Source organism: Sarcophilus harrisii, chromosome X, assembly GCF_902635505.1.
Source record: "Sarcophilus harrisii chromosome X, mSarHar1.11, whole genome shotgun sequence".
Classification (NCBI taxonomy): domain Eukaryota; kingdom Metazoa; phylum Chordata; class Mammalia; order Dasyuromorphia; family Dasyuridae; genus Sarcophilus; species Sarcophilus harrisii.
The window spans coordinates 78,602,905-78,626,603 of NC_045432.1; the positions used below are offsets into that span (position 1 = coordinate 78,602,905).

General features: G+C 46.3%; 1 protein-coding gene and 2 long non-coding RNA genes across 11 annotated transcripts in view; all 3 read right to left on the bottom strand.

Moving 5' to 3' along the window:
- Nucleotides 1-2,621, bottom strand: part of LOC116420393 — an 8,076-nt gene extending 5,455 nt beyond the window's left edge. Inside the window, exon 1 of the long non-coding RNA XR_004230697.1 lies at nt 2,394-2,621. This is a non-coding gene — a long non-coding RNA (uncharacterized LOC116420393). The remainder of the gene's footprint in view (nt 1-2,393) is intronic.
- A 2,754-nt stretch (nt 2,622-5,375) lies between these two features.
- LOC116420390 overlaps nt 5,376-23,699 on the bottom strand; it is a 29,128-nt gene continuing 10,804 nt past the window's right edge. The window contains exons 1-15 of one of the 9 annotated variants that reach the window (XM_031945226.1): nt 23,629-23,668; nt 23,416-23,524; nt 23,172-23,237; nt 22,353-22,646; nt 21,537-21,901; nt 21,295-21,360; nt 20,584-20,665; nt 20,252-20,317; nt 19,765-19,863; nt 19,542-19,607; nt 18,726-18,828; nt 17,482-17,547; nt 16,962-17,067; nt 16,709-16,812; nt 15,496-16,125 (exon numbers count right to left, since the gene is read on the bottom strand). In XM_031945226.1, the coding sequence (XP_031801086.1) occupies nt 16,980-17,067; nt 17,482-17,547; nt 18,726-18,828; nt 19,542-19,607; nt 19,765-19,863; nt 20,252-20,317; nt 20,584-20,665; nt 21,295-21,357 (633 nt within the window). In that variant the 5' untranslated portion in view covers nt 21,358-21,360; nt 21,537-21,901; nt 22,353-22,646; ... (1 more) ...; nt 23,416-23,524; nt 23,629-23,668 and the 3' untranslated portion in view covers nt 15,496-16,125; nt 16,709-16,812; nt 16,962-16,979. Of the gene's footprint in view, nt 5,552-15,495; nt 16,126-16,708; nt 16,813-16,960; nt 17,068-17,481; nt 18,032-18,483; nt 18,550-18,725; nt 19,091-19,541; nt 19,864-20,251; nt 20,470-20,583; nt 20,666-21,294; nt 21,361-21,536; nt 21,902-22,352; nt 22,647-23,171; nt 23,238-23,415; nt 23,669-23,699 lie in introns of those variants that run through there. The other 8 variants (XM_031945225.1, XM_031945231.1, XM_031945230.1 and 5 more) reach the window with 8 other exon arrangements.
- Nucleotides 6,915-10,935, bottom strand: LOC116420394. The gene is made up of 5 exons (XR_004230698.1): nt 10,842-10,935; nt 10,256-10,307; nt 9,908-9,959; nt 9,666-9,731; nt 6,915-7,204 (listed from the first exon to the last, which is right to left on the bottom strand). It is a non-coding gene; the product is annotated as an uncharacterized LOC116420394 (long non-coding RNA).

Consider the following 23,699-nt stretch of genomic DNA (forward strand, 5'->3'; position numbering starts at 1 on the left):
ACTCCCTGTTGTTCTACATGAGATTTTCCCCTTTTTCCAAGTGATATATTCTGAGAATGGTCTGTATTTGTGATTTGTGGAGAATTTCCATCTCTGGTTCTTGGGAACCCCACAATGTTGATGAGAATTGGTAGATGATGGAGGAACCCCTAGAGGGGAATTAATTTTCACTAATTTCCTTTGATGTTTCTAGGAGGAGCCCCAGTATTGCCATAAGTGTCTCCCCTTGCCCCAGTATTTCCCTAGTGGCTTCCCATTGCTTGCCTTGTGAGCTGGGCTTTTAGGGTTGGCTGCATATAGGGCTACCCAGAAATCACTCACCATGTCCTGGAGCTGTCTTTGGAGGAGGACCCTCTGCTGTGCAGATGAAGGCCACCAAGGCACCCTCTGGAAATTAGGCCTATGTTGGTAAGGAGACCCCTGATGTTGTCTCTCCAGATCCCTTCCCCCACCCACCACAATGGTTAAGATCGTGCATGGGAGGGAGAACCCCTGTTGGCCTGCTTCACTTACCCCCTTGGTGAGGCTAAGTGTTAGTTAGCTTCTTTGGGGAGGATTACCTGTTCCATTCAAAATTTCCCAGGTTTTCCAATATATGTGTGTCAGGGAGACCTATGGAGATGAACATAGGGAAAACTTTGAGCTTTGATGCTCTGGACCCTCAAACTGTGGATGAAAAGTGGCTTAATATCCAGCTAAGGGTTATCCCCCCCCCAGTTTTCCCTGGGGAGGAATTGTCTTCTTTCTCTAAGTGTCTCTTCCCACCATAGATGAGAGCTGTGGCTTTAGGGAGGACTCTCTATATTTTTCCATATTTGGGAGCTTTCCGCAGAGGAGGAAATCCTGCTGTTCTACATAAGAATTCCCCATATTTCCAACTCATATATTCTAAGGAAGGCCTATATAGAGACATTTGTGGAGAATTTCCTTCTGAGGTTCTGTGGAACCCCAGAAGGTTGATGACAATTGGTATATGATGGAGGAACCCCTAGAGTGCAGAAAGTATTTCCCTCCAACTCTCCCTTTCCCGATGCTGTTTCCCTAGGGAGGAGCCACAATATTTCCCTAAGTATTTCCGCTTGTTTGTCTTTAGAGCTGGGCTTTTAGGGAGGCCCACATTTGGGGGTACACAGAAATCACTCACCTTGTTCAGGAGGTGTCTTGGGAAGAGGATCCCCTGCTGTACAAATGAAGGCTGCTAATGTTCCCTCTGAAAATTAGCCCCGTGTTAGTCAGGAGAATCCTGGTCTTGTCTTTCAAGTTCCCTTTTCACACCCACCACAATGGCTAAGAGATTAATGGAATTAGAGTGGTCAATGAGGAAACCAAATATCATTCTTTGCAGATGATGTGATGATATACTTAGAGAGCCCCAGAGATTCTACTAGAAAGCTATTAGAAAAAATTGAGAATTTTAGAAAAGTTGCAGGATACAAAATAAATCCCCATAAATCCTCAGCATTTTTATACATCACCAACAAAATCCAACAGCAAGAGATACAAAGAGAAATTCCATTCAGAATAACTGTCAACAGCATAAAATACTTGGGAATCCATCTACCAAAGGAAAGTCAGGAATTATATGAGCAAAATGACAAAACACTTTCCACACAAATAAAGTCAGATTTAAATAATTGGGAAAATATGAAGTGCTCTTGGATAGGCTGAGCGAATATAATCAAGATGACAATACTCCCTAAACTAATCTATTTATTTAGTGCTAAACCATCAGACTCCCAAGAAACTATTTTAATGATCTAGAAAAAATAACAACAAAATTCCTATGGAATAATAAAAGGTGGAGAATCTCAAGGGAATAAATGAAAAAAAAATCAAATGAAGGTGGCCTTGCTGTACCTGATCTAAAACTATATTATAAAGCAGTGGTCACCAAAACCACTTGGTATTGGTTAAGAAATAGACTAACTGATCAGTGGAACAAGCTAGGTTCACAAGACGGAATAGTCAATGACTATAAGTAATGTAGTGTTTGAAAACCCAAACTCTGCCTGCCATGGATGAGAGCTGTTCAGTTAGGGAGGACTCTCTATGTTTGTCCATGTTCAGGAGCTTTGCTTATAGGAGGACTCCTTGCTGTTCTATACAAGATTTCCCCATATTTGTAATTTATATATTCTGAGGAAGACTTCAATATAGGCATTTCTGCAGAATTTCTAGCTGGGATTCTCTGGAAGCCCACTGTGTTTTAGGGGTTTGGTATATGATAGAGGAACCCCTAGAGGGCAGTAAGTATTTCTCTCCAATTCTCCCTTTTGTGATGCAGTTTCCCTAGAGAACAGCCCCAGTATGTCCATGAGTGTCTCCCCTTTCTTGGCTTTAGAGCTGGGCTTTTAGGAAGGGGCTGCTTCTAAGGCTACCCAGAAATCACTCACCATGTCCTGAATCTGTGTTTGGAGGAGGACCCCCTGCTGTGCAGCTGTGGGTTTTTCTACTTCACCCTCTGAAAATTAGGCCCGTGTTGGAAAGGAGACCCGTGGTCTTCTCCCTCCAGATCCCTTCCCACACCCACCACAATGGCTAAGATCTAGCTTGGGAGGGAGACCCCTGCTGGGCTGCTTCACTTACCCCCTTCCTCAAGCCAAGTGTCAGTCAGCTGACACTTCATTCCAATGAATTTCTCTGAGGGAGACATGTGCAGTTGAATGTAGGGAAAATTTTGAGCTGTGATGCTCTGGCCCCTCAAATTGTAGATGAGAACTGGCTTAGCGTGGAGGACTCTGTTCTCTATAAGATTTCCCCATATTTGCAATTGATATTTTCTGAGAATGATCTATACAGGCATTTGAGGAGAATTTCCCCCTGGGGATCTCTGGAACCCCACTATGTTGATGAAAATTGGTATGTGATGGAGGAATCCCTACAGTACAGTCTTGTTTCCCTTGTTTGTCTTGAGAGCTGGGCTTTTAGGGAGGCCCACATTTAGGGCTACACAGAAATTACTCACCATGTCCTGGATCTGTCTTTGGGGGAAGACCTCCTGCTGGGCAGGTGAAGGCTACAACCGCACCCCCTGAAAATTAGGCTTAAGGATTACCTGGTCTATTGTTTCCCAGGTTTTCCAGTGAATTTCTCTGAGGGAGACCTATGAAGATGAATACAGGCAAAATTTTGAGCTGTGATGCTCTGGATACTGAAATTGTAGATGAGAACTCGCTTAGTATCCAACCAAGCGTTCCCCCCGCCAACACACACTTTCCCCAGGGAGCAATTCTATTATTTCCCAAGTGTCTCTGCCCTCCATGCATGAGAGCTGTTGCATTAGGGAGGACTCTCTATGTTTGTCCATGTTCTGGAGCCTTCCTTATAGGAGGACTCCCTGCTGTTCTATACAAGATTTCCCCATATGTGTAATTCATATATTCTGAGGCAGATCTGTACAAGCATTTGTGCAGAATTTCCAGCTGGGATTCTCTGGAACCCAACTATTTTGATGAGAACTGGCATATGGGGCAGAGAAATAAGTATTTCTCTCCAATTCTCCTTTTTGTGATGCCATTTCCCTAGGAAGGAGCCCCAGTATTTCCCTAAGTGTCTCCCCTTGCTGGCCTTGAGAGCTGGGGTCTTAGGGACAGCTGCATTTAGGGCTGCACAGAGATGACTCACCATGTCCTGGAGCTGTCTTTGGAGGAGGACTCCCTGCTGTGTAGATGAAGGCCACCAAGGTACTTTTTGAAAATTAGTCCTGTGTGGTAAGGAGACCCCTTGCTTTTGTCTCTCCAAATTCCTTCCCCCACCCACCACAATGGCTAAGATCTAGCTTGGGAGGGAGACCCCTGCTAGGCTGCTTTACTTACCCCCTTTGTCAATCCAAGTGTGAGTTAGCTTCTTTGACTACGGAGGATTATCTTCTCCATTGAATGTTTCCCAGGTTTTCCAATATATGTGTCTCAGGGAGACCTATGGAGATGAACATAGGGACAATTTTTGACTGTGATGTTCTGGACCCTGAAATTTCAGAAGAAAATTGTCTTAGTATTCAGCTAAGGGTTTTTCCCCCCCACACAGTGTTCCCTGGGGAGGAATTCTCTTCTTTCCCTAAGAGTTTCTACCTGCCAGGGACTTTCTTTATACAGGGACTCCCTGCTGTACTACATAAGATTTCCCCATATTTCTAAGGGATATGTTCTTAGGAAGGTCTGTATAGAGAGATTTGTCGAGAATTTCCATCTGAGGTTCTCTGGAACCCTACAATGTTTTTGGGAATTGTTATATGATGGAGGAACCCCTAGAGTGCAGCAAGTATTTCTCTCCAACTCTGCCTTTCCCGATGCTGTTTCCCTAGGGAGGAGCCCCAGTATTTCCCTAAGTGTCTCCCTTTGTTTGCTTTTAGAGCTGGGCTTTTAGGGAGGGCTGCACAGAAATGACTCACCATGTACTGGAGCTGCCTTTGGAGGAGGACCACCTGCTGTGCACATGAAGGCCAACACTGCACCCTCTGTAAATTATGAATCTGTTGGTTAGGAGTCCCCTGGTGTTGTCCCTCCAGATCCCTTCCCACACTCACCACAATGGCTAAGATCTAGCTTGGGAAGGAGACCCCTGCAGGGCTACTTCACTTACCCCCTTCCTCAAGCCAAGTGTCAGTCAGCTTCTTTGACTATGGAGGATTACCTGTTCTATTGAATGTTTCCCAGGTTTTCTAATGAATTTGTCTGAGGGAGACCTAGGAAGATGAACATAGGGAAAATCTTGAGTTGAGATGCTCTGGACCCTTAAATTGGAGATGAGAGCTGGCTTAGTGTGGAGGACCCACTGCGGGGCAGCTCAGGGTTTTCCCCCAAGACACCCCTTCCCCAAGTAGGCATTTTATTTCTACAGGGAGGAATTCTGGTATTTTGTTAAGTGTCTCTACTTGGGCATGGATGAGAGCTGTTGTTTAGGGAAGACTCTATATGTTTGTCCATATTTAGGGGCTTTCTGTATACAAGGAATCCCTGCTGTTCTAGAGAAGATTTCCCCATTATTCCAAGTGATATATTCTGAGGGCCGTCTGTATAGAGACATGTATGGAGAATTTCCCCCTAAGATTCTCAGGAACCACACAATGTTGATGAGAATTGGCATATGATGGAGGAACCTCTAGAACGCACCTAAATATTTCTCTCCAACTCTCCCTTTCCCGATGCTGTTTCCCTAGGAAAGAGCCCCACTGTTTCCCTAAATGTCTTCCCATGCTTGCTTGAAAGGTGAGCTTTTAGGGAGGACTGCATTTAGAGATATCCAGAAATCACTCACCATGTCCTGGCGCTGTCTTCGGAGGAGGACGCCCTGCTGTGCACATGAAGGCCGCCATGGCACCCTCTGCAAAATAAACCTGTTTTGGTAAGGAGGCCCCTGGTGTTGTCCCTCCAGATCCCTTCCCCCACCCACCACAATGTCTGAGATCTAGTTTGGGAGGGAGAATCTCTGCTGGGCTGTGTCACTTACCCCCTTCTTCAAGGCAAGTATCAGTCAGCATCTTTGACTACGGCCAATTACCTGTTATATTAATTGTTTCCAAGGTTTTCCAATCCATGTGTCTGAGGGAGACCTGTGCAGGTGAATATAGGGAAATTTTTGAGCTGTGATGCTCTAGAAGCTGAAATTACAGATAGGACCTAGCTTCGTATCTAGCTAAGAGTTTTCCCCCAACACACTGTTTCCCTGGGGAGGAATTCTCTTATTTCCCTAAGTGTCTCCGCCTGCCATGGATGAGAGCTGTTGCTTTATGGAGGATTCTATATATGTGTCCATGTTCGGGCACTTTCCGGAAGAAGGGATCCCTGCTGTTCTACAGAAGATTTCCCCCTATTTCCGATTGATATATTGTGAGGAATGTCTGTATAGAGACATTTGTGCAGAATTTCCAGCCTGGGTGCTCTGGAACCCCGCAATGTTGATGACAATTGCTATATGATCGAGGAAACCTATAGTGCAGTAAGTTTTTCTCTCCAACTCTCCCTTCCTTGATGCTGTTTCCCTAGGGTAAAGCCCCATTATTTCCCTAAGTGTCTCCCATTGCTTGATTTGTGATCTGGACTTTTAGGGAGGGCTACATGTAGGGCTACACGGAAATCACTCACCATGTCATAGAGCTGTCTTGGAGGAGGACCCCCTACCGTGCACATGAAGGCCGCCATGGCACCCTCTGCAAAATAAGCCTGTTTTGGTAAGGAGGCCCCTGGTGTTGTCCCTCCAGATTCCTTCCCCCACCCACCACAATGGTTAAGATCTTGCATAGGAGGAAGAACCCCTGTTGGCCTGCTTCACTTACCCCCTTGGTGAGGCTAAGTGTGAGTTAGCTTCTTTGACTAGGGAGGATTACCTGTTCCATTCAAAATTTCCCAGGTTTTCCAATATATGTGTGTCAGGGAGACCTATGGAGATGAACATAGGGAAAACTTTGAGCTTTGATGCTCTGGACCCTCAAACTGTCGAGAACTGGCTTAGTATCCAGCTAAGGGTTTTCCCCCCCACACAGTTTTCCCTGGGGAGGAATTCTCTTCTTTCTCTAAGTGTCTCCTCCCACCATGGATGAGAGCTGTTGCTTTAGGGAGGACTCTCTATGTTGGTCCATATTTGGGAGATTTCCCCAGAGGTGGAAATAATGCTGATCTACATAAGAATTCCCCACATTTCCAATTGATATATTCTAAGGAAGGCCTAGATATAGAGACATTTGTGGAGAATTTCCATGTGAGCTTCTTGGGAAGTCCAGAAGGTTGATGACAATTGGTATATGATGGAGGAACCCCTAGAGTGCAGTAAGTCTTTCTGTGTAACTCTCCCTTTCCCGATGCTGTTTATCTAGGGAGGAGCCCCAGTATTTCCCTACTGGCTTCCCCTTGCTGGCCTTTAGAGCTGGGCTTTTAGGGAGGGCTGCTTTTAGTGCTGCACAGAAATCACTCACCATGTCCTGGAGCTGTTTTTGGAGGAAGATCCGCTGCTGGGCAGCTGAAGGCTGTCAATGCATCATCTGAAAATTAGGCCCATGTTTGTAAGGAGTCCCCTTCTCTTGTCCCTCCAGATCCCTTCCCACACCCATCACAATGGCTAAGATCTAGCTTAGGAGGGAGACGCCTTCTGGGCTGCTTCACTTACCCCCTTCCTTATGCCAAGTGTCAGTTAGCTTCGTTGAGTAGGCAGGATTACCTGTTCTATTGAATGTTTCCCAGGTTTTCCAGTGAATTTCTCTGAGGGAGACCTATGTAGATCAATAAAGGGAAAATTTTGAGCTGTGATGCTCTGGACCATCAAATTCTGGATGAGAATTGGCTTAGTATAAAGGACCCCCTTCTGTGAAGCTAAGGGTTTTTTCCCCCCAAGACACACTTTCCCCAGGGAGGAATTCTGTTATTTTCCTAACTGTCTCTGCCCACCATGGCTGAGAGCTGGTGCTTTAGGGAGGACTCTCTATGTTTGTCCATGTTCTGGAGCTTTCCATAATGGAGGAATCCCTGCTGTTCTACAGATGATTTCCTCATATTTGTAATCGATATATTCTGAGGAAGATCTATACAGGCATTTGTCGAGAATTTCCAGTTGGGACCTCTAGACCTCCACAATGTTGATGAGAACTGGTATATGATGGAAGAAACCCTAGAGTGCAGAAAGTTTTCCTCTGCAACTCTCCCTTTCCCGACTCCCAGGGTCCCTAGGGAAAAGCCCTATTATTTCTCTAAGAATTTCCCCTTGCTGGCCTTGAGAGCTGGTGTTTTAAGGAGGGGTTTTAGGGCTACCCAGAAATCACTCACCATATCCTGGAGCTGTCTTGGGAGGAAGACTCCCTGCTGTGTTGATGAAGGCTGCCAATGCACCCTCTGAAAATGAGCCCCGTGTTAGTCAGGAGACCCCTGGTTTTGTCTTTTGAGATCCCTTTTCACACCCACCAAAATGGCTAAGAGATTAAAGGAATTAGAGTGGGCAATGAGGAAACCAAATATCACTCTTTGTAGATGATGTGATGGTGTACTTAGAGAGGCCCAGAGATTCTCCTAAAAAACTATTAGAAATAATCCATAACATTAGCAAAGTTGCAGGATACAAAATAAATCCCCATAAATCCTCAGCATTTTTATACATCACCAACAAAATCCAACAGCAAGAGATATAAAGAGAAATTCCATTCAGAATAACTGTCAACAGCGTAAAATATGTGGGAATCCATCGACCAAAGGAAAGTCAGGAATTATATGAGCACAATGACAAAACACTTTCCACACAAATAAAGTCAGACTTAAATAATTGGGAAAATATGAAGTGCTCTTGGATCGGCCGAGCGAATATAATCAAGATGACAATACTCCCTAAACTAATCTATGTATTTAGTGCTATACCAATCAGACTCCCAAGAAACTATTTTAATGATCTAGAAAAAAAACAACAAAATTCATATGGAATAATAAAAGGTTGAGAATCTCAAGGGAATAAATGTAAAAAAAAATCAAATGAAGGTGGCCTAGCTGAGCCTCATCTAAAACTATATTATAAAGCAGCGGTCACCAAAACCATTTGGTATTGGCTAAGAAATAGACTAACTAATTAGTGGAACCAGCTAGGTTTACAAGACAGAATAGTCAACTATAACAATCTAGTGTTTGACAAACTCAAAGAACTCAACTTTTAGGAAAAGAATTCATTATTTGACAAAAACTACTGGGAAAAGTGGAAATTAGCACGGCAGAAATTGGGCACGGACCCACACTTAACACCGTATACCAAGATAAGGTCAAAATGGGTCCATGATTTAGGCATAAAGAACGGGAGGCCCACATTTAGGGCTACACAGAAATCACTCACGATGTCCTGGAGCTGTCTTTGGAAAAGGATCCCCTGCTGTGCAGGTGAAGTACGCCATCACACCCTCTGCAAATTAGGCTTGTGTTGGTAAGGAGACTCCTGCTCTTGTCCCTCCAGATCCCTTCTTTCACCCTCCACAATGGCTAAGATGTAGCTTGGTGGGAGACCCCTGCTGGGCTGCATCATTTACCCCCTTCTTCAAGCCAAGCATCAGGTAGCTTCCTTGACTAGGGAGGATTACCTGTTCTGTTGATTGTTTCCCAGGTCTTCCAAATCATGTGTCTGAGGGAGACCAATGCACCTGAAATAAGGGAAAATTTTGAGCTGTGATGTTCTGGACACTCAAATTCTAGATGAGAACTGGCTTAGTATGGAGGACTCCCTGCTGTGCAACTAAGGGTTTTCCCCAAACCCACTGTTTCCCTGGGAAGGAATTCTGTTATTTCTCTGGGCAGGAATTCTCTTGTTTTCCTAGTGGCTCTGCCTGACATGTAGGAGAGCTTTTGCTTCAGAGAGGACTCTCTATGTTTGTCCATGTTCCGGAGCTTTCCATATGAGAAGACTCCCTGCTGTTCTATAGAAGATTTCCCCATATGTGTAAATGATATATTCTGAGGAACATCTATACAGGCATTTGTGCAGAATTTCAAGCTGGGATTCTCTGGACCCCCACTATGTTTTTTGGAATTATTATATGACGGAGGAATTCCTAGAGTGCAGGTAAGTGTTTCTCTCCAATTCTCCCTTTTGTGATGCGGTTTCCCTAGAGAAGAGCCCCAGTATGTCCATAAGTGTCTCCCCTTGACTGGCTTTAAAGCTGGGCTTTTAGGAAGGGCTGCATTTAGGGCTGCACAGAAATGATTCACCATGTCCTGGAGCTCTCTTTGGAGGAGGACTCCCTGCTGTGCACATGAAGGCCACCAAGGCACCCTCTGAAAATAAGCCCTGTGTTAGTAAGAAGACCCCTGTTATTGTCCCTCCAGATACCTTCCCACACCCATCACAATGGATAAGATCTAGCTTGGGAGGGAGACCCCTGCAGGGCTACTTCACTTACCCTCTTACTCAAGGCAAGTGTCAGTCAGCTTCTTTGACTATGGAGGATTACCTGTTGTACTTAATGTTTCCCAGGTTTTCCAATCCCTGCGTCTGAGGGAGACCTATGCAGATGAAAAGAGGGAAAATTTTAAGCTGTGTTGCTCTGGATGCTCAAATTGTACATTAGAACTGGCTTAGTGTGGAGGACCCCCTGCTGTGCAGATGAAGGCTGTCAGTGCACCCTTCTGGAAATTAGGCCTGTGTTGGTAAGGAGACCCCTGGTGTTGCCTCTCCAGATCCCTTCCCCCACCCACCACAATGGTTAAGATCGTACATGGGAGGTAGAACCCCTGTTGGCCTGCTTCACTTACCCCCTTGCTGAGGCCAAGTGTGAGTTAGCTTCTTTGGGGAGGATTACCTGTTCCATTCAAAATTTCCCAGGCTTTCCAATATATGTGTCTCAGGGAGACCTATGGAGATGAACATAGGGAAAACTTTGAGCTTTGATGCTCTGGACCCTCAAACTGTCGATGAGAACTGGCTTAGTATCCAGCTAAGGGTTTTCCCCCCCACAGTGTTCCCTGAGGAGGAATTGTCTTCTTTCTCTAAGTGTCTCTTCCCGCCATGGATGAGAGCTGTGGCTTTAGGGAGGACTCTCTATATTTGTCCATATTTGGGAGCTTTCCCCAGAGGCAGAAATCCTGCTGTTCTACATAAGAATTCCCCACATTTCCAACTCATATATTCTAAGGAAGGCCTAGGTATAGAGATATTTGTGGAGAATTTCCTTCTGAGGTTCTGTGGAACCCCAGAAGGTTGATAACAATTGGTATATGATAGAGGAACCCCTAGAGTGCAGAAAGTATTTCCCTCCAACTCTCCCTTTCCCAATACTGTTTCCCTAGGGAGGAGCCCCAGTATTTCCCTAAGTGTTTCCGCTTGTTTGTCTTTAGAGCTGGGCTTTTAGGGAGGCCCACATTTGGGGGTACACAGAAATCACTCACCTTGTTCTGGAGTTGTCTTTGGAAGAGGATCCCCTGCTGTGCAGATGAAGGCTGCCAGTGTTCCCTCTGAAAATTAGCCACGTGTTAGTCAGGAGACCCCTGGTCTTGTCTTTCAAGTTCCCTTTTCACACCCACCACAATGGCTAAGCAATTAAAGGAATTAGAGTGGGCAATGAGGAAACCAAACTATCACTCTTTGTACATGATATGATGGTATACCTAGAGAACCCCAGAGATTCCACTAAAAAGCTATTAGAAATAATTCATAACTTTAGCAATGCTGCAATATATAAAATAAATCCCCATAAATCCTTGGCATTTTTATACATCACCAACAAAATCCAACAGCAAGAGATACAAAGAGAAATTCCATTCAGAATAACTGTCAACAGCATAAAATACTTGGGAATCCATCTACCAAAGGAAAGTCAGGAATTATATGAGCAAAATGACAAAAAACTTTCCACACAAATAAAGTCAGACTTAAATAATTGGGAAAATGTGAAGTGCTCTTAGATAGGGCGAGGGAATATAATCAAGATGACGATACTACTTAAACTAATCTATTTATTTAGGGCTAAATCATCAGACTCCCAAGAAATTATTTTAATGATCTAGAAAAAAATAACAACAAAATTCCTATGGAATAATAAAAGGTGGAGAATCTCAAGGGAATAAATGAAAAAAAAAATCAAATGAAGGTGGCCTTGCTGTACCTGATCTAAAACTATCTAAAACTATATTATAAAGCAGCCGTCACCAAAACCACTTGGTATTGGCTAAGAAATAGACTAACTGAACAGCAAAACAAGCTAGGTCCACAAGACAGAATAGTCAATGACTATAACCAATGTAGTGTTTGACAAACCCAAAAATCCCAGCTTTTCGGATAAGAATTCATTATTTGAAAAAAAAACTGCTGGGATAACTGGAAATTAGTAGGGAAGAAATTGGGCCCAGACCCACACTTAACACCATATACCAAGGTAAGATCAAAATGGGTCCATGATTTAGGCATAAACAAGGGGAGGCCCACATTTAGGGCTACACAGAAATCACTCACAATGTCCTGGAGCTGTCTTTGGAAGAGAACCCCGTGATGTGCAGCTGAAGAACGCCACCGCACCCTCTGAAAATTAGGCCTGTGTTGGTGAGGAGCCCCCTGCACTTTTTCCTCCATATCCCTTCCCACACCCACCACAATGGCTAAGATGTAGGTTGGGAGGGAGACCCATGCTGGGCTGCTTCACTTATCCCTTTCATCAAGCCAAGTGTCAGTTAGCTTCTTTGACTAGGGAGGATTACCTGTGCTATTGATTGTTTCTCAGCTTTTCTAAAGAATTTTTATAAGGGAGACATATGCAGGTGAATATAGGGAAAATTTTGAGCTGTGATGCTCTGGACCCTGAAATTGGGGATGAGAACTCCATATGTGGGAGCTTTCCTGATAGAAGGAATCCCTGCTGTTCTACCAAAGATTTCCCCATTATTCCAGTTGATATATTCTGAGGAAGGACTGTGTAGAGACATGTGTGGAGAATTTCCCCATGGGCTTCTCTGGAGTTCCAGAATATTGATGAGAATTGGTATATGATGGAGGAATCCCTAGAGTGCAGTAAGTATTTCTCTCCAACTCTCCCTTTCCCAAGGGTGTTTCCCAATGGTGTTTCCAAAATGGTGAATTAATTATTTGACAAAAACTGCTTGGCTAACTTGAAATTAGTACGGCAGAAGTTTGGCACAGGCCCACACTTAACGCCATACACGAAGATGAGATCAAAATGCTCACCATGTCCTGGAGCTGTCTTTGGAATGGAACCCACTGCTGTGCAGCTGAAGAACGCCACCCCACCCTCTGAAAAATAGGCGTGTTAGTACCGAGACCCCTGCTCTTGTCCCTCCGGATTCCTTCCCACAAGTACCACAATGGCTAAGATGTAGCTTGGGAGGGAGAACCCCTGCTGGGCTGCCTCAGTTACCCCCATTTCTCAAGTCAAGTGTCAGTCAGCTTCTTTGACTAGGCAGGTTTACCTGTTCTACTGAATGTTTCCCAGGTTTTCCAGTGAATTTCTCCCAGGGAGACCTATGCAGATCAATATAGGGAAAATTTTGAGCTGTGATGCTCTGGAGCCTCAAATTCTGAATGAGAACTGGCTTAGTATAAAGGACGCCCTGCTGTGCAGCTGATGGTTTTTCTCCAAGATTCACACTGTTTCCCCAGGGAGGAATTCAGTTATTTCCCTAAGTGCCTCTGCCCACCATGGCTGAGAGCTGTTGCTTTAGGGAGGACTCTATGTTTGTCCCTTTTTGGGAGCTTTCCATATAGGAGGACTCCCTGCTGTTCTACATGAGATTTCCCCATATTTCCAATTGATATATTCTGAGGAAGGTCTATATAGAGACATGTGTGGAGAATTTCCAGCTGAGGTTCTCGGGAACCCCACAATGTTGATGAGAATTGGTATGTGATAGAGGAACCCCTAGAGTGTAGTAAGAATTTCTCTCCAAATCTCCCTTTCCTGATGCTGTTTCCTTAGGGAGGAGCCCCAGTATTTCCCTAAGGGTCTAGCCCTCTTAGCCATGAGATGTGGGGTTTTAGTGAGGGGGTCTTTTAGGGCTACACAGAGATCACTCACTATGACCTGGAGCTGTCTTTAGAAGAGGACCCCCTGCTGTGCAGCTGAAGGCCGCCACTGCACTCTCTGAAAAGTAGCCCTATGTTGGTAAGAAGACCCCCACTCTTGTCCATCCAGAGTCCTTCCCATCCTGACCACAGCGCCTAAGATCTAGCTTGGGCCCGAGAATCCCTGCTGTGCTGCTCAGGGAGGCCTCTGGTGTTCATTGCGTGATCTTAATAAGCGGGACTGCCTGCTGTTCTACTAAAGATTCCCCAGATTGTGAGTAGATATAGTCTTAGAAGGAGCTGTGCACATCACTGTGGGGAGAATTTCTGAGTGGGGATTCTGGAACCCATGAGAACTGGCTTGGCAGGGAGGAGCTCTTGCTGGGCATCTAACAGTTTCCCTGAAAATTCTCCCACAACAGCCCAGAAGAGGCTTCAAATAGGAGATTTTCTCCTCTGCTGCTCAGGGACCCCCCACAGTGGGCCTGCTCTTCTACATACAGACTCCTCTCTGCTGCTCTGAGAAAGGATTCCCCCCTCTCTCCCATGGGGGTTTTCTTAGGGAGGAGTACACAGTTCTGTGTAGGGAAGACATCCTGCTGTATTGCTCTGGAACCTTCTCCTGTTGAGAACTTGTGGGGGGGGGGGACACACTTCATAGATGCTCATGAATCTCTCAAGGAGGACGGAGCTGTGTTTGGAGGGAGGACTCCCTGCTGTGCTGAGTGGTTGGGAGACGCCTGGTCTTGTTTCCCCAGATCCCTTCCCACACCCAGCACAATGGATAAGCTTGGGTGGGAGAAACCCTGCTGGGCTGCTTCACTTCCTCCCTCCTGCTCAGACCCATCATTGCTCAGCTTCTCTGAGTATGGGGGATTACCTGCTGTTCTGTTAAATGTTGCCCAGCTGTTTCAAAGGGTTATTCCAAGGGAGACCTGAGGCGACGTATGCAGGGAGAACTTTGAAAGATGATGCTCTTGGTATCTGAAATTGTAGTTCAGAATTTGTATATTATGGGGTCCCCCTTCTGGGCAGCTCAGGCTCCCCTCAATGCACTGTTTCCCTAGAAAGGACCCTCGTTATTTTCCTAAGCATCTCTCCCTGTTAGGGATGAGGGCTCTTGCTTTGGGGAGGACTCCCCTCCTTGCTGTACAGAAATCACTGTCAGTGCTGGGGACTTTTCTGTGTCGGGAGGATGCCTTGCTATACAGTGGCAGGATCTGGAAATGACCTCTGGGAAACTGCCTTATACTGGAAGGAAGTCTCTTTGTCATGTACCTGTGGATCCCGTCCCCTTACCTGGGCAGAACCCCTGCTGTGCTTCTGCTGTTCTCCCTCCTCCTCAGCTTAATTGTTGCTTAGCTTTTTGACTAGGAAGAAGACCTCTGCAGACATATATAGACATACATATACATTATATATACATATTGAGAGACAGAGAGAGACGAGAGAGAGGAGAGAGAAAGAGAGAGAGAGAGAGAGGAGAGAGAGAGAGAGAAGGGGAGAGAGAGAATTTTGAGCTGGGATAGTCTGGACCCCCAAATTGTGATGAGAACTGGATAAGTACGGAGGACTCCCTGTTGTGTAGTCAAGGGTGTCCCTGTGGAGGCCCCTGCCTATTTTCTTTCTTTTTTTCCCCCCTTTTAATTTTTTTATTAAAGTCATTTAGGTTTGTGTCTTTTCTAGTCAACCGTACTTTTTCCAGGTGTCATAATGATGAGATTGAGTCTAGTTTTCAGGGTTCTTGGTCAGGGAAGCAAAAATATGATGAGGTTTAGGTTTGGGGGTTCCCTTTAGTCGGGAACCAAATGATAAGGTCTAGATTAGGGGAACAAAATGAGGTTAGTTTCTGGTGGTCAGGGACTTAAATGATAAGGTCTAGGGGCAGGTTTGGGGTCCAGGGAACCAAAGGGAGAGGTTTGGCTCCCTTACAGCCCTTTGGGATTTGACGCAAGGGGAGGGAGTTTGGGGGAACTCCCTTCTGGCGGCGCAGAGATTCTCTGTAAAGGAATTGGGAAACCCGAAAACCTAGACTGATACAAGCCATTTATTACAGGGAGTGGGAAGTAAGGTTAGAAATCCTGACAGAGAGGCATAGGTGAGGGCAGTAGGTGAGGATAAAGAGAGGGTAATTATCCAGTGGGCAGAGGCCTCCTTGGCACAGCGAGCCTGGCATAGGTGGCATCCTAGAACCTCTGCAAAGCAATGAGTTTTTCATTGCCATTTTTGTAAGGTGGTCTTTCGCTGCAAGGGAGGCCTGCTCCCTCTCCCAGTGAAGCCGCTGGCTGGAGTTGAACTGAAGATCTTTAAATGAATAGGGCTGAAATTCTTTTAGCTGAGGACTGAGCCAGTTGTACCCAGATCACAGACAGAATGAAGCCGTTTATCTTCTTTCCCTCTGTGAGTTGAAGGCAATTTTCTTCTTCAAGGAGTTTGAGAGTTTCAGGTCCCTTCTTCATTCCTCCCTCAAGCAGTTGCCTCCAAATGCATCTGCCTGGGGGCTATTTTCCTAAATGTCTCCTCCCGCCAGGGAGGAGTGTTGTTGCTTTAGGGAGGACTTCCCTTCTTGCTGCACAGGAATCACTGTCAATGTTCCGGAACTCCTACATAAGGAGGATGCCATCCTGTGCGGTTGAGGGCCAGGGACTCTGGGAACAAGACCTATATTGGAAGGGAGACCCTTGTCATGTCCCTCTGGCTCCCTTCCCCTTCCCCACCACAATGGATTCAAGCTAACTTAGTAGCCAAAACCCCTTCTGAGGTGCTCAGGGAGGCCTCCAGTGTGGATTGGTTGATCTTAATGAGGAGGACTCCCTGCTGTTGTGCAGAAGATTTCCCCAGATTTCTAATATATTCTGAGGAATTGCTGTGTGTACCTAAATAGGGAGATTTTCTGGCTGGGATGCTCTGGAACCCAAAGTGTTGATGAGAACCGGCAGATTAGGAAGAAATCTCAAATGTTCAGCTTAGCGTCTCACCCAAACCTCAAATTTCCAAAAGCTGTTGCCCCAGGAAAGAGCCCTGTTATTCCTCTAGGTGTCCCCCCTGCTAGCCAGGAGAGCTTTGGTTTTAGGGGAGCTGTGTTGGGAAGGAGGATTCCCTGCTGTGCTGAATAGTTGGGAGACCCCTTATCTTGTTCCCCCAGATCCCTTCCCACACCCAGCACAATGGATGAGATCCAACTTGTTGTGTCCCCCCTGCTCAGACCCATCATTGCTCAGCTTCTCTGACTATGGGGAATTACCTGTTGTTCTGTTGAATGTTTCCCAGCTGTTACAAAGGGTTATTGTGAGGGAGACCTGAGGCTACGTATGCAGGGAGAACTTTGAGCAATGATGCTTTTGGTACCTGAAATTGTAGATGAGATTTACTTTAGTATGGAAGACCCATTGCTGTGCACCTAATGGATCCCCCCCTTCCTTGGGGAGAACCTCTGTTTTTTCCTAAGCATCTCCCCCCTCCTAGGGAAGAGAAATGTGGCTTTGGGGAACACTCACCTCCGTGCTCCACAGGAATCACTCTCCAAGTTTGGGAGCTTTCTGTATAAGGAGCAGCCCCTGTTCTGCAATTGAGGACCCTGGGCATGAACGCCAGGAACAAGACCTATATTGGAAGGGAGACCCTGGGTCGTTCCTCCAGATCCCTTCCCATCCCCACCCCAGTGGATTAGATCTAGCTCGGTGGGGAGAACCCCTGCTGGGCTGCTCAGGGAGGCTCCATTGGGGATTGGATGATCTTCATAAGGAGGACTCCCTGCTGTTCTGCCGAAGATTTCCCCATATTTCCAATAAATATGTACTAAGGAAGAGCTATGGAGAGATATATGGGGAGAATTTCCCGCTGGGTTGCTCTGCAACCCCACACTGTTGATGAGAAGTGGTATGTTACAGAGAAATGGCTGATGTGTTGTTTAGTATTTTCCCCAACTCTCAGTTTCCCTAAGGTTTTCCCACTTCTCTTTACAAGAGGAGGGCTTTTAGGGAGGGCTGCCTTTAGTTCTACACAGAAAAGACTCACCATGTCTTGGAGCTGTCTTTGGAGGAGGACCCCCTGCTGTACAGATGAAGGCCGCCAAGGCACCCTCTGAAAATTAGGCCTGTGTTGGTAAGGAGACCCCTGCTCTTGTCCCTCCAGATTCCTTCCCACACCCACCACAATGGCTAAGATCTAGCTTGGGAGGGAGACCCCCACTGGGCTGCCTCAGTTTCCTTATGCCTCAAGCTAAGTGTCAGCTTTTTGACTAGGAGGATTACCTATGTAAAGATATCTATATAGAAGAGAGAGGGAAGCAGAGAGAGAGAATTTTGAGGTTCAGTCATCCTCTGGACCCCCAAATTATAGGTGAGAATGGGATTAGTAAGGAAGACTCCCTGATGTGCATTTAAAGTTTCCCTGTGGAGGACCCCGGGTATTTTCCTAAATATTTCCTCCCGGCAGGGACAAGTGTTGTTGTTTAGGGAGGACTTCTCTTTGTGCTGCACAGGAATCGTTGTCAATGTTCCAGAACTCCTACATAAGGAGGATGCCATTCTGTGCAGTAGAGGGCCAGGAACTCTGGGAACAAAACCTATATTGGAAGGGAGACCCCTTGTCATGTCGCTCCGGCTCCCTTCCCCTTCCCCACCACAATGGATTCAAACTGGCTGAGTAGGGAGAACCCCTGCTGTGCTGCTCAGGGAGGCTCCAGTGTGGACTGGGTTACTTTAGACTGGAGGACCTCCTGCTGTTCTGCAGAAGATTTCCCTGAATTCCCCATTGATATATTCCAAGGAAGATCCATACATGAATTTGTGGAGAATTTCCATCTGAAGTTCTCTGGAAGCCCGCAGTGTTGATGAGAACTGGTATGTGATGGAGGAACCCCTAGAGTACACTAAGTCTTTCTGTCCAACTCTCCCTTTCCCAATGGTGTTTCCCTGGGGAGGAGCCCCAGAATTTCCCTAACGACTTCACTTTGCTCGACTTGAGAGCAGGGGTTTGGGGGAGGGCAGCCGTTAGTTCTACACAGAAATCACTCACCAGATCATGGAGCTGTTGTTGGGGAAGGACCCTCTGCTGTGGAGATGAAGGCCGCCACTGCACCCTCTGAAAATTAGGCATGTTGGTAAGGAGACCTGTGGTCTTCTCCCTCCAGATTCCTTCCCACACCCACCACAGTGGGTAAGATCTAACTTGGGAGGGAGACCCCTGCTGGGCTGCTTCACTTCATTCCCCCTGCTCAGACCCAACATTGCTCATCTTCTTTGATTATGGAGAATTACCTGCTGTTCTGCTGAAGCTTTCCCAGCTGTTTCAAAGGGTTATTCCGAGGGAAACCTGAGGACACGTATGCAGGGAGAACTTTGAGCTCTGATGCTCCTGGTACTGAAATTGTAGATGAGAGTTGATTTAGTGTGGAGGACCCCCTGCTGTGTACCTACTGGTTTCCCCCCAATGTATTTTTCCCTGGGGAGGACCCCTGTTATTTTCTTAAGCATCTGCCCCTGTTAGGGGTGCCAGCAGTTGCTTTTGGGAGGACTCTCCTCCTTGCCGCACTGGAAACTGTCAATATTCAGGAGCTTCCTGTAGGAGAAGGATCCCAGGCAGTACAGTTGAGGGGACTGGCCAGGAACTCTGGGAACGAGACCTATAATGGAAGGCAGAACCCTCATTGTATCCTCTGAATCTCTGCCCCCTTACCCACCACAACTGATTCAAGCTGGCTGAGCGGGGAGGACCCGTGGTGCGCTGCTTGGGGAGGCTTCCAGGGAGGAGTGGCTTACTTTAAATGGGAGGACTCCCTACTGTTCTTAGGATTTCCCTGTATTTCTAATAAACATACATTGTGGAAGAGCCATTCAGAGATATATGGGGAGAATGTATGGCTGGGATGCTCTGGAAGCCCTCAGTATTGAGGAGAATTTGTATAATGAGGAGGATGCCCTCCAGGGCAGCTAAGCATTTCTCTCAGACTTTGTTTCCAGATGCTGTTTCCCTAGGGAGGACTTTTGTTCTTTCCCTAACAGTCTCCTGCTGATAGACATGAGAGCTGGGGTTTCAGGGAGGGCGTCCTTTAGTTCTACAGAGAAATCACTCACCATGTCCTGGAGCTGTGTTTGGAAGAAGACCCCCTGCTGTACAGATGAAGGCCGCCACAGCACCCCCTGAAAATTATGGATGTGTTGGTAAGCACCCCCTGAAAATTATGGATGTGTTGGTAAGGGGACCCCTGGCCTTCTTCCTCCAGATTCATGCCCACACCCACCACAGTGGATAACATCTAGCTTGCGAGGGAGACCCCTGCTGGGCTGCTTCACTTACCCCTTTCTTCAAGCCAAGTGTCAGCTTCTTTGACTATGGCAAAATACCTGTTATCTTGAAGGTTTCCCAAGTTTTCCAATGAATTTGTCTGAGGGAGACCTATGAAGGTGAATATAGGAAAAATTTTGAGCTGTGATGCTCTAGACCCTCAAATTGTAGATGAGAACTGGCTTACTATGGACGACCCCCAGCTGTTGTACATCAGATTTCCCCATATTTATCGTTGATATATTCTGAGGAAGATCTATACAGGCATTTGTGGAGAATTTCCAGCTGGGGATTTCCAGAACTCCACAATGTTGATGACAATTGGCATATGATGGAAGAAACCCTAGAGGGCAGTAAGTATTTCTCTCCAACTCTCCTTTTCCTTATGCTGGTTCCCTAGGGAGTAGCCCCAGAATTTCCCTAACGGCTTCCCCTTGCTCACTTTCAGAGCAGGGGTTTCAGGGAGGGCTACATTTAGGGCTACCCAGAAATCACTCACCATGTCCTGGAGATGTCTTGGGAGGAAGACCCCCTGCAGTGCAGATGAAGGCCGCCAAGGCACTCTCTGAAAATTAGCTCTGTGTTAGTAAGGAGACCCTTGGTCTTGTCTTTCGAGATTCCTTTTCACACCCACCAAAATGGCTAAGAGATTAAAGGAATTAGAGTAGGCAATGAGGAAACCAAACTATCACTCTTTGCAGATGATGTGATGATATACTTAGAGAGCCCCAGAGATTCTCCTAAAAAGCTACTAGAAAAAATTCATAATTTTAGCAAAGATGAAGGATACAAAATAAATCCCCATAAATCCTCAGCATGTTTATACATCACCAACAAAATCCAACAGCAAGAGATACAAAGAGGAATTCCATTCAGAATAACTGTCGACAGCATAAAATATGTGGGAATCCATCTACCAAAGGAAAGTCAGGAATTACATGAGCAAAATTACAAAACACTTTTCACACAAATAAAGTCAGAGTTAAATGATTGGGAAAATATGAAGTGCTCTTGGATAGGCCGAGCGAATATAATCAAGATGACAATACTCCCTAATCTATTCATTTAGTGCTAAACCAATCAGACTCCCAAGAAACTATTTTAATGATCTAGAAAAAATAACAACAAAAGCCATATGGAATAATAAAAGGTGGAGAATCTCAAGGGAATAAATGAAAAAAAAAATGAAATGAAGGTGGCCTTGCTGTACCTGATCTAAAACTATATTATAAAGCAGCAGTCACTAAAACCATTTGGTATTGCCTAAGAAATAGACTAATTGATCAGTGGGACAGGTCAGGTTCACAAGCCAGAATAGTCAACTATAGCCATCTAGTGTTCAACAAACCCAAAGATCCCAACTTTTGGGGATAAGAACTCATTATTTGACAAAAACTGCTGGGAAAACTGGAAATTTGTAGGGCAGAAATTGGGCACGGAGCCACACTTAACACCATATACCAAGATAAGGTCAAAATGGGTCCATGATTAAGCCACAAAGAAGGGGAGGCCCACATATAGGGCTACCCAGAAATCACTCACGATGTCCTGGAGTTGTCTTTGGAAGAGGACCCCCTGCTGTGCAGCTGAAGAACGCCACCGCATCCTCTGAAAATTAGGCGTTTTGGTAAGGAGACGCCTGGTCTTGTCTCTCCAGATCCCTTCCCACACCCAAAACAGTGCCTAAGATCAAGTTTGGGAGGGAGACCCCTGCTGGGCTGCTTCACTTTGTCCCCCCTGCTCAGACCCATCATTCCTTTGCTTCTCTGACTGTGGGGAATTACCTGCTGTTCTGTTGAATGTTTCTCAGGTGTTTCAAAGGGTTATTCCAAGGGCCACCTGTGCTGATGCATGTAGGGAGAACTTTGAGCTCTGATGCTCTACCTACCTTAAATTGTAGATGAGAACGTGTTTAGTATGGGGTCCCCCTGCTGGGTAGGTAAGAGTAGACCCCAATGCAGAGCTTTTCTGGGAAGGGCCCCTGTTATTTCCTAAGCATCTCCCCCTGCTAGGTATGAGAGGAGATTCTTGAGGGAGGACTCTCCTCCATGCTGTGCAGGAGTCACTCTCAATATTCCGGAGCTTCCTGTAAAAGGACGATCTCAGGTATGCAGTTGAGGGGACTGGCCAGGAACTCTGGGAACGAGACCTATAATGGAAGGCAGAACCCTCATTGTATCCTCTGAATCTCTGCCCCGTTCTCCACCACAACTGATTCAAGCTGCCTGAGTGGGGAAGACCCATGGTGAGCTGCTCAGGGAGGCTTCCAAGGAGGAGTGGCTTACTTTAGATGGGAGGACTCCCTGCTATTCTGAGGATTTCCCTGCATTTCTAATAAGTATATATTGTGGAAGAGCCATTCAGAGATATATGGGGAGAATGTATGGTTGGGATGCTCTGGAAGCCCTCAGTATTGAGGAGAATTGGTATAATGAGGAGGATGCCCTCGAGGGCAGCTAAGCATTTCTCTCAGACTCTGTTTCCAGATGCTGTTTCCCTAGGGAGGAGTTTTGTTCTTTCCCTAACACTCTCCCACTGCTAGACATGAGAGCTGGGCTTGAAGGGAGGGCATCCTTTAGTTCTACCCAGAAATCACTCACCATGTCCTGGAGCTGTCTTTGGGGGAGGACCCTGTGCTGTGCACATGAAGGCCGCCACTGCACCCTCTGAAAATTAGGCCTCTGTTGGTAAGGAGTCGCCTGCTCTTGTCCCTCCAGATCCCTTCCCACATATACCACAATGGCGAAGATCTGACTTGGGAGGAAGACCCCTGCTGGGCTGCTTCACTTACCCCCTTCCTCCTGCCAATTGTCAGTCAGCTTCTTTGACAATGAAGGGTTGGTTACCTGTTCTATTGTTTCCCAGGTTTTCCAGTGAATTTCTCTGGGGGAGACCTATGCAGAGAAATATAGGGAAAATTTTGATCTGAGATGCTCTGGACCCTCAAATTGTAGATAAGAACTGGCTTGTTATGAAGGACCCCCTGCTGTGCAGTTGAGGGTTTTCCCCCAAGAGGAATTCTGTTATTTCCCCAGGTGTCTCTGCCTGCCATGGCTGAGAGCTGTTGCTTTAGGGAGGACTCTCTATATTTGTCCATGTTCTGGAGCTTTCCTTAAAGGAGACCCCTGCTGTTCTCTTTAAGATTTCCCCATATTCGTCACTGATATATTGTGAGGAAGATCTATACAGGCATTTGTGGAGAATTTCCAGCTTGGGTTCTCTGGACCCCCACTATGTTGATGAGAACTGATATATGGTGGAAGAAACCCTAGAGTGCAGTAAGTATTTCTCTCCAACTCTCCTTTTCCTGATGCTGTTTCCCTAGGAAGGAGCCCCACTGTTTCTGTGTCTTCCCTTGTTCATCTTGAGGGGTGGCCTTTGAATAGGGCTGCTTTTAGTTTTATACAGAAACTACTCACCAGGTCCTGGAGCTGTCTTTGGGGGAGGACCCCCTGCTGTGCAGCTGAAGGCCGCCACTGCACCCTCTGCAAATTAGGCCTGTGTTGGTAAGGAGACTCCTGGTATTGTCCCTCCAGATCCCTTCCCACACCCACCACAAGGGCTAAGATCTAGCTTGGGAGGGAGACCCCTGCTGGGCGACTTCTGTTCCTCCCTCCTGCTCAGAGCCATCATTGCTTGTCTTCTCTGACTATGGGGAATTACCTGCTGTTCTGTTGAATGTTTCCCAGCTGTTTCAAAGGGTTATTCCCAGGGAGACCTGAGGCAAAGTATGCAGGGAGAACTTTGAGCTCTGGTGCTCTTGGTACTGAAACTGTAGATGAGAACTTGTTTACTATGAGATCACCTGGGCAGCTAAGGGTTCCCCCCAATACTGCTTCCCTGGGGAGGACCGCTGTTATTTCCCTAAGCATCTACCCCTGTTAGGGATGAGGGCTCTTGCTTTGGGGAGGACTCCCTCCTTCCTGTACAGGAATCACTGTCAGTGC